At 39.6% G+C, this 10,999-nt stretch overlaps 1 protein-coding gene across 2 annotated transcripts in view; it reads right to left on the reverse strand.

Moving 5' to 3' along the window:
• Positions 1-10,727, reverse strand: part of LOC138978167 (uncharacterized) — a 31,023-nt gene extending 20,296 nt beyond the window's left edge. For both annotated transcript variants that reach the window (XM_070350828.1, XM_070350827.1), the window contains exons 1-4: positions 10,590-10,727; positions 4,685-4,844; positions 610-794; positions 117-230 (exon numbers count right to left, since the gene is read on the reverse strand). In XM_070350828.1, the coding sequence (XP_070206929.1) occupies positions 117-230; positions 610-794; positions 4,685-4,844; positions 10,590-10,656 (526 nt within the window). In that variant the 5' untranslated portion in view covers positions 10,657-10,727. The remainder of the gene's footprint in view (positions 1-116; positions 231-609; positions 795-4,684; positions 4,845-10,589) is intronic.
• Between the last annotated feature and the right edge of the window lie 272 nt (positions 10,728-10,999).

Here is a 10,999-nt window from a genome sequence, read left to right on the forward strand (position 1 = left end):
AGGTACGAATCGACCCATAACTACCAGAGATATAATATAAGTTTGGCAGACAAAGAGACAGAGAGACCGACAGACAGACACAGTGAACACTATACAAGGCGGCGTAAAAAACGTGCCTGTCTGACAGCGAGGTCCGGTGTAGCCATTCGCACACAGACAGGTGTAGTAACGGTTCTGGTCACGGCAGAGTCCTCCGTGGAGACATTGGTGGTCCACACAGTCGTCTGTGTCTGAAAACACACACACACACACACACACACACACACACACACACACACACACACACACACACACACACACACACACACACACACACACACTCACATTAACATTTTCAGTTCTGGTTCGATTCCTAACGAAGTGCAAGAGCCAAGCAGAAAATGAATCACTACCAGGGGAAAAAAAATGGTAACAGTACAGTTCTCAGTGATACTTGTAAATGTTTTGTAAAAATGTTGTTTGTTTTGTTTTTGTTCATGGGCTGAAACTCCCACGGCTTTTACGTGTATGACCGTTTTTACCCCGCCATTTAGGCAGTCATACGCCGCTGTCGGGGGAGCAAACATGTTCATTATGTGGTTTTGGCACCAGTACGGCACCATACATTACCTTGCGTTGTATCACACGAAACACCAGCCACACCACGCGGTATGTGGTTGCACGACGTGGAGTACTCCACCACACAGTCTTCCAGAGTGGACTCCCCTCCTGTGCATCGAAAGTAGCGGTCCCCCCACACTCGTGGTAATGTCCCTTTCCCGAAGAACGACTCCCTGTAGTATTTCACGTGTGATCTGTGGAATACGCGCAATATATATACATTCACTCATGGCCATGCTCTCCATATACAACGCGATTGAGAGTAGTATTTCATATATGATATGTTGAGTTTTATGTCAATGATACAATAAACATAAACATATACGTCGTCCTGGCGATGCTCCTCTTGTACAACGCGATTAAGAGTAGTATTCCATATATGATATGTTGAATATTATGTCAATGATACAATAAACATAAACATATATGTAGTCCTGGCGATGCACCTCTTATACAACGCGATTAAGAATAGTATTTCATATAAAGTTGGCCAACAAATTATTGCAACAAATTTCAAACCCAAATTAAAGCATTAATTCCTGTGTCATTTAATTAAAACTGTTTATGCCAGTTAGGGCCGTTCACTTAACCTTCAGGATCACCTTTTGGATTAAATATTTCAATGAGTATTATGTCAATGATACAATAACCATAAACATATACGTAGTCATGGCTTCCTCTTATACAACGCGATTGAGAGTAGTATTTCACATACCATCCGTTGAGTATTATAGCAATGACACAATAAACATATAGTTCTGGCAATGCTCATCTTCTAGTATTGCCTCGCAGGGTAATAAACGTGTGATTTTTTTTATCAATATATCAATGAAACGTGCAGTCAATACACACTCCTGACAAAACCCCTCTACCGAAGACAACCTCGTGTAGTATTTTACGTGTGATCTGCGGAGTTCGAGTACTATATCAGTGATAAACACACTCTCTTGGCATTTTCCTTATCTACAGTAGTATTTAACACTTTACGTTTGAGGTATTATGTCATATACGAGTACTATATCAGTGATAAACACACTCTCTTGGCATTTTCCTTATCTACAAAACGACCCACAGTTAGTATTTTACATTTTATCTGTAAAGTATTATGTCTCGTTCACAATGCACACACAATCCTCAGAATGATTTTTTCACGAAGAACGACCAAGTGTTATGTCTCGTTCACAATGCACACACAATCCTCAGAATGACTCTTTTACGAAGAACGCCCAAGAGTTATGTCTCGTTCACAATGCACACACAATCCTCAGAATGACTCTTTCACGAAGAACGCCCAAGAGTTATGTCTCGTTCACAATGCACACACAATCCTCAGAATGACTCTTTCACGAAAAACGACCAAGAGTTATGTCTCGTTCACAATGCACACACAATCCTCAGAATGACTCTTTCACGAAAAACGACCAAGTGTGATGTCTCGTTCACAATGCACACACAATCCTCAGAATGACTCTTTTACGAAGAACGACCAAGAGTTATGTCTCGTTCACAATGCACACACAATCCTCAGAATGACTCTTTTACGAAGAACGTCCAAGTGTTATGTCTCGTTCACAATGCACACACAATCCTCAGAATGACTCTTTCACGAAGAACGACCAAGAGTTATGTCTCGTTCACAATGCACACACAATCCTCAGAATGACTCTTTTACGAAGAACGACCAAGAGTTATGTCTCGTTCACAATGCACACACAATCCTCAGAATGACTCTTTTACGAAGAACGACCAAGAGTTATGTCTCGTTCACAATGCACACACAATGAATCTTTTACGAAGAACGCCCAAGTGTTATGTCTCGTTCACAATGCACACACAATCCTCAGAATGATTTTTTCACGAAGAACGACCAAGTGTTATGTCTCGTTCACAATGCACACACAATCCTCAGAATGACTCTTTTACGAAGAACGACCAAGTGTTATGTCTCGTTCACAATGCACACACAATCCTCAGAATGATTTTTTCACGAAAAACGACCAAGTATTATGTCTCGTTCACAATGCACACACAATCCTCAGAATGATTTTTTCACGAAGAACGACCAAGTGTTATGTCTCGTTCACAATGCACACACAATCCTCAGAATGACTCTTTTACGAAGAACGACCAAGTGTTATGTCTCGTTCACAATGCACACACAATCCTCAGAATGATTTTTTCACGAAGAACGACCAAGTGTTATGTCTCGTTCACAATGCACACACAATCCTCAGAATGACTCTTTTACGAAAAACGACCAAGTGTTATGTCTCGTTCACAATGCACACACAATCCTCAGAATGACTCTTTTATGAAGAACGCCCAAGAGTTATGTCTCGTTCACAATGCACACACAATCCTCAGAATGACTCTTTTACGAAGAACGTCCAAGTGTTATGTCTCGTTCACAATGCACACACAATCCTCAGAATGATTTTTTCACGAAAAACGACCAAGTGTTATGTCTCGTTCACAATGCACACACAATCCTCAGAATGATTTTTTCACGAAGAACGACCAAGTGTTATGTCTCGTTCACAATGCACACACAATCCTCAGAATGACTCTTTCACGAAAAACGACCAAGTGTGATGTCTGGCGTGTAAGCTGTGGAGTATTATATGTGATACAGAAAATAAACAATCAAACACACACTCATGACGATACCCTTTGCCAGAAGAGGTTTCCAGTGTGGTATTTATTGAATGCTCTGTGTGGTATTATGTGATACAAAATGAACACTTAAACAGACACTCGATCCTGGCAATGCCCCTTATTTGGAAGAACGACCCAGTGTATAGTTTGATTTGTCATGTGCGGAATATTATTAATATATATCAGTGATCAATACACACAACAAACACTGACTCCTGGCAATGTTCCAATTTGAGATATAGAGAATACTACATGCCTTACTGTGTCGTACTAGATTTACACGAGTTGCTTTTTTAAATTTTGAACTGCCTGCGAAAGTGAGCTTTTCAATATTTGAAAAATGAACGAGTGTTAATCTGGTACGACACAGCAAGTCATGTAATATTCTGTTATCGTACATACTGTACTAACGTATATTTTACTCAAAACGTCCCGCAGTCGAGGCTTGAAAATTGAAGACGCTTCTTTTGGAACCTCGATCTCTTTCAAAGCCTTGTGCGATCTTTCACGTCAAAGCAAAAAAACGTCACTTTAGAAAGTGTAGTGTGTTAGTTCAAAAAATTCTTCCAGGGGAAACAGCAGGCGCAACAGTGTTTCCATTAATGACGTTTGTCTCGGTGACTCTGGCATTAACAGTGGAAAAGCAGATTCCTTCCAGACTAGTTTGACACGACCTGATTCACATGATATACACACGTGTGGCTTGAACGATATTGTTATCCTACATACGCGAGAGAGACACTCGTGAGATAATACTCGTTCAAATCACACGTGTGTATATCATGTAAATGAGGTCATGTCAAGCAAGTCTGGCAGGGACCTGTTTTTCCACTGCTTATGATGCCAAAGTCACCGAGACAAACGTCATTATAGAAAAAAAAAATGCGCTCGCTAATTACCCTCGATGCAATTTTAGAACTAACACGTCACGCCACACTTTCAGAGTGACGTTTCTTTACTTTGACGTAATAGATTGCACGAGGCTTTAGAAGAGATCGAGGTTCCAAAACCAAGCGTCTTCAATTTAGCTGCCTCGACTGCAGGACATTTTCAGTAAAATACACGTACGTACAAGTATGTAGGATAAACAGAATACTACATGGCTTGCTGTGTCGTACCAGATTTACACTCGTTGCTTTTTCAAATAGTGAACAGCTCGCTGTCGCTCGCAGTTCAATATTTAAAAAAACAACTCGTGTAAATCTGGTACGACACAGCAAGCCATGTAGTATTCTCAATTTATCTCATGAGTGGTCTCTCCCACGTATGAAGGGTAACATAAAGTACACAAAGTTCTATTGAAACTCTCGCAACTTTCCTTGTTTAGTGGGGCACCCGTATATGCCTCACTAAACAAAAAAAGTCTCGGGATTCCGAATTTGAGTTAAAAATAGAACATTGTGTAGTCTCTATAAACTCAATGACGTACGTGTTGAACCCCAACTGACGACACGCAACCTCGGCCTCTTCGGGTCCCCAGAACATGTCGCAGAAAGGCCCCCACCTCCCGTTCACCTCAAGTTCCAGCCGCCCCTCCCATGGGTGTGACCCGTTTACCAGGCGGATGGTGGCATTGTCTTGAGATTGACCTGAAATTGTCAAAGAGCAAATATGAGGTCGGGAAGGGGGAGATGTGAATGTGTGTATGTGTGTGTAAGAGAGAGATAGAGAGAGAGAGAGAGAGAGAGAGAGAGAGAGAGAGAGAGAGAGAGAGAGAGAGAGATACTGAGAGAGAGAGAAAGAGAGAGAGAGACTGAGAGAGAGAGAAGGAGAGAGAGAGAGAGAGAGATGATGATGATGATGATGATGATGATGGAAATTTTTTTTTCAATGATATAGGTTTAAGGCGAAGCCTTTTCTTACAACCGGTCCTTACTTCTAATACAATGTCTAATACATGATATAAAAATTAAGCAACATGACAAATAAACAAAGTAAACGAACGAGCCAGCAAACAATCGACAAATACAAGCAAACAAGCAAATAAACATAAACAACAAAATGACAGCAACATACAAATCGAAAGCGAAACATGCAACATGTTAATTGAGGTTACACATGTAAAGTGATCGACGGTAAAATTCACACGATACCATGTACCAACGTTTACACTAATGCTAATAATGATTATATGGTGTATGAAGATGTTGATGATGATGATGATGATGATGATGATGATGATGATGATGTGATGATGATGATGCTGATGAAGATGAAGATGATAATAATGATGATGATGATGTTGATGATGATGATGGAAAATCGCAACATAAATTCCACATAATCTACTATATAATACTGGTAGGATTTTCGGTGGTTTTTCGATTCCTGTGACCAAACCGCGCGGATTTGTGCCTTCTCCTTCGGTTGCTATGCCAACGTGACCCAGGAAATCGATTCCGCTAGGTCCCGACTTCCAATTTTGTCCACGAACAAAGTTTGAAGAGGTTTGTCTCGCAAATTTGAGTAGACAACAGTGAACTTTGACCTGAACTTTGACATCGCGGCGAAAGAGATCTGTGATTGGTTCTTCTTCAACTTTCGGTTCGACTAAACACGCGACCGCACCTCAGACGAACCTAGCTGTGTGTTTTATTTCTCTACCCCAGACGAACCTAAAATAATAAGAAGATAGATAGATCTGTTTATCTGTTAATGGAACTCCAAAATATTCCATAGATTTGTTTACTAAACAGTTCGAAACATTATCACCTGATAAGTCGCCGTATAACCTTATAGGTTCCAGCGACTAAATATTTTCCCCCGGTTCAACCATAGACATGTACGTCATCATGATCTCCCCTTAATTTGACCGTTATTTTGGCTGTCTTAGTGAAATGGTAAGATATATCTCTATGTTTTTTACATGTAAGTGTTCGGAAAAAATACAGTTATAGCAGCTATGTACAAAAATAAGCAGCATATGCTCTTTTCGCCAAAGTAAAGTCCTTTTTTCTTCTGGTTTCTTATATGTGTCACAGCACACCGCAAGCTTTTAGGCGAATAGCAAGTGAGTGGTATATATATATCATCAATTTTATAGTAGATAACGGTGTAAAATACTTACCATGTTCATGTCCGTTATACGTTTTCAATATTCCATATATGTGTCATTTAATTGTGTGTTGCTTGATGCCATGTATGTATGTGTGTGTGTGTGTGTACATTACTTTAAATAAGCATGGATGGATGTGTGCACTCGATTGTGTGTGTGAACCATGTATATATTTTCTGTTGTCAATGTTGTCAATTACATATGTCATACTATGCGTTTGAATCATTAAGTATTTTAGACGTCATACTTTTTTTTCGTATCTTCACGATGGCTTTTTACCCGTTTAAATTTTAATGCTTCCAACTTTCAAAGCGCTGCACGGCTGGGAAGAGATGCGCACTTTTATCACTGTTGTTCATGTAGACGTAATCATGGATTCATGCAAACGTCATACCTGCTGTATTTTATTTTGTTTGTTTGTATAGTCGCGTGCGGTCGCGCAGTCTTTTTGGTCAGTTCCGATTACCTCCCATTGATGCGAAAACCTATATGACTGTTTTTTGTTATTTTTCTCTCTGTTAATTCACCAGTGGCTATGTAACATGTGTTATACCTTATAGGTTCCAGCGACTAAATATTTTTCCCCGGTGCAACCATAGACATGTACGTCATCATGATCTCCCCTTAATTTGACCGTTATTTTGGCTGTCTTAGTGAAATGGTAAGATATATCTCTATGTTTTTTACATGTAAGTGTTCGGAAAAAATACAGTTATAGCAGTTATGTACAAAAATAAGCAGCATATGCTCTTTTCGCCAAAGTAAAGTCCTTTTTTCTTCTGGTTTCTTATATGTGTCACAGCACACCGCAAGCTTTTAGGCGAATAGCAAGTGAGTGGTATATATATATCATCAATTTTATAGTAGGTAACGGTGTAAATTACTTGCCATGTTCATGTCCATTATACGTTTTCCATATTCCATATGTGTCATTTAATTGTGTGTTGCTTGATGCCATGTATGTATGTATGTGTGTGTGTGTGTGTACATGACTTTAAATAAGCATGGATGGATGTGTGCACTCGATTGTGTGTGTGAACCATGTATATATTTTCTGTTGTCAATGTTGTCAATTAGATATGTTATACTATGCGTTTGAATCATTAAGTATTTTAGACGTCATACTTTTTTTCGTATCTTCACGATGGCTTTTTACCCGTTTAAATTTTAATGCTTCCAACTTTCAAAGCGCTGCACGGCTGGGAAGAGATGCGCACTTTTATCACTGTTGTTCATGTAGACGTAATCATGGATTCATGCAAACGTCATACCTGCTGTATTTTATTTTGTTTGTTTGTATAGTCGCGTGCGGTCGCGCAGTCTTTTTGGTCAGTTCCGATTACCTCCCATTGATGCGAAAACCTATATGACTGTTTTTTGTTATTTTTCTCTCTGTTAATTCACCAGTGGCTATGTAACATGTGTTATACCTTATAGGTTCCAGCGACTAAATATTTTCCCCCGGTGCAACCATAGACATGTACGTCATCATGATCTCCCCTTAATTTGACCGTTATTTTGGCTGTCTTAGTGAAATGGTAAGATATATCTCTATGTTTTTTACATGTAAGTGTTCGGAAAAAATACAGTTATAGCAGTTATGTACAAAAATAAGCAGCATATGCTCTTTTCGCCAAAGTAAAGTCCTTTTTTCTTCTGGTTTCTTATATGTGTCACAGCACACCGCAAGCTTTTAGGCGAATAGCAAGTGAGTGGTATATATATATCATCAATTTTATAGTAGGTAACGGTGTAAATTACTTGCCATGGTCAGGTCCATTATACGTTTTCCATATTCCATATGTGTCATTTAATTGTGTGTTGCTTGATGCCATGTATGTATGTATGTGTGTGTGTGTGTGTACATGACTTTAAATAAGCATGGATGGATGTGTGCACTCGATTGTGTGTGTGAACCATGTATATATTTTCTGTTGTCAATGTTGTCAATTACATATGTTATACTATGCGTTTGAATCATTAAGTATTTTAGACGTCATACTTTTTTTCGTATCTTCACGATGGCTTTTTACCCGTTTAAATTTTAATGCTTCCAACTTTCAAAGCGCTGCACGGCTGGGAAGAGATGCGCACTTTTATCACTGTTGTTCATGTAGACGTAATCATGGATTCATGCAAACGTCATACCTGCTGTATTTTATTTTGTTTGTTTGTATAGTCGCGTGCGGTCGCGCAGTCTTTTTGGTCAGTTCCGATTACCTCCCATTGATGCGAAAACCTATATGACTGTTTTTTGTTATTTTTCTCTCTGTTAATTCACCAGTGGCTATGTAACATGTGTTACAGAATTGCACCGGTGTAAGGGTTAACATTTTATTTTTCACCAAGAGAATATAATTCATTATATGCGGGATAATGTGCGGGGGGGGGGGGGGGAGGGGTGCAAACAACATTTTCACAAGCACATAACCAACAAAATGACATCGCATGCGCAGCACGGGTACCACTAGTACATATATAATAAAGAACATATTTGTGTAATTCATAAAGCTTTGCCAATTGTTGACAGCTACTTGCACATGTTAAGACTAGTATAGCCATCTAGGTAGACATAAAATGATTATGCAGAGCTTGTTTGATCTTATTACAGACGGAATGGAGTTCCACACCATAGCGCCAGAGAAGGCTTGACTAGTTTTGAACAAATCAATCCTGGGTATTGGTGGTAGAAAATTGATAGACCCGTACCTTTCGGTTACTCTGTGAAATAGGTCCTGAATATAGATGGGCACTTCGCCATGATATACTTTATACATCATTACAGTCTTATTAAACTGTAACTGTTTAACTAGCGGCAGGTAGTTTAGATTCTTTAACTTCAAATCAGCTGATAATTGTGGACCATTTAAGCTGCCCGACGATGTAGAGAGTTTAACTTTTTCATGTGAATATCAGAGACGCCATCCCAAAGAGTTAATGCGTAATTAATATGGGATAAGATGTGGGCATGATAAAATAGTTTTAGTGTTGCGATATCGACATATTGCTTTAGAGAGAGAGAGAGAGAGAGAGAGAGAGAGAGAGTGAGAGAGAGAAAGAGAGAGAGAAATAGAGAGAGACAGAGAGAGACAGAGAGAGAGAGAGACAGAGACGGAAACAGAGAGAGAGAGAGAGAAAGAGAAAGAGAGAGAGAGAGAGAGAGAGAGAGAGAGAGAGAGAGAGAGAGAGAGAGAGAGAGAGAGAGACAGAGACAGAGAGAGAGAGAGAGAGTGACTGACTCTACATTGTTGAAGTGTTCGACTTTCGAACACCCTTTCTGTAACCAGTTTTGAAGAGAGTGTGACATAATAGTACACTATTTTACTGACTAACGTAGCACACATGGGGGTTTACCATATGTGTGCTACGTTAACTAGTAGGATCATGTGCTGTCAGACTGTGCTCAGAACTGGTTACAGAAAGGGTGTTCGAATGTTGGCTTAAGTTTTTAGTAACAAGAGAGCAAACGATTCTTAACTTAAAACCCATCGCAAGTGTTTTCAAATACTGAGATTTGAGGTAAATTTGTTTTTAGCATGTGCTTACAGACTACATCAATCAGAACTTTTAAAGTACAAGACTCTATTCTCGCGAAATCTCTTCTTTACTCAACTTGCGATAGAAAACACATGTAATTTAAATGCCTATAATCAAAATCTCCGGTAATAACAGCATTACATTTTGATTTTTCTCTCTCTCGCAATATTGTGCTGGTATCATTTAAGCTACAAAGATGCTCTTTTACAGCCCGACAATTTATTTTTTAAACCTCATATTGTCGTCTCCCTCACACAAAATCTCTCTGATATTTCACTCCTTTCTAGTTTCAGTTTGTTCAGTGGAATTCCTTTCACAAAACACACCTACACACTTCAAAAAGTAAGTCAAATACATGTACCTTTGTATCCTGTTGCGGTGAAGTGCGCTTAGAATATGTCACACCCTAATGTTCATACGCTCAAATAGAATAAAAATATATCTCGGTGCAGAACTGATTGCAGAATTAGCATATGGCACGCAAGGGATAACACTGTATGAACCTGGTGTGTGTGTGTGTGTGTGTGTGTGTGTGTGTGTGTGTGTGTGCGTGTGTGTGTGTTTGTGTGTGTGTGTGTGTTTTGTGTGTGTGTGTGTGTGCGTGCGTGCGTGTGTGTGTGTGTGTGTGTGTGTGTGTGTGTGTCTGTGTGTCAGTGTGTTTGTATATGCGTGTGTGTGTGTTTGCGAGCGCGAGAGTTTTGCTCAAATTTACAGCGTATTCAAACCAAAAAAATGCACTCACCTTTGGAAATGGAAAGTGTCGCAAGCGAAAGACAAACTGAGATGAGCAAGTGCCCCCGTGGTGTCATTTTCTACCCTATCCTGTCAAGATCAGTCTGAAGAATGACATTTAGTGTACAACTGCGCAGAAATGTCGAGTTTAGACACTCCTGTCGGATCTATGCAAAGCTATTCATTATTATGCCTTTCAGCGGCGTGCATCTTTGTGTGGGGGTGACGTTTGCTGGTGTTTGTGTTCGGTTTTAACGCTTTAAGTGATAGTTTCTAGCAAACAAACTGTCTCTCATCGCCCGAAGAGCTATGCAGTTCAGGTTGGGGGTTGTGATTATGTGACCCCACACCAGGAATACCTTGAAAATAAACCGTGACGTGTGAGCGCTCAGATCAGTTACTCACATTACAAACAGCTGT

This window comes from Littorina saxatilis, linkage group LG10 (assembly GCF_037325665.1).
Source record: "Littorina saxatilis isolate snail1 linkage group LG10, US_GU_Lsax_2.0, whole genome shotgun sequence".
Lineage (NCBI taxonomy): Eukaryota > Metazoa > Mollusca > Gastropoda > Littorinimorpha > Littorinidae > Littorina > Littorina saxatilis.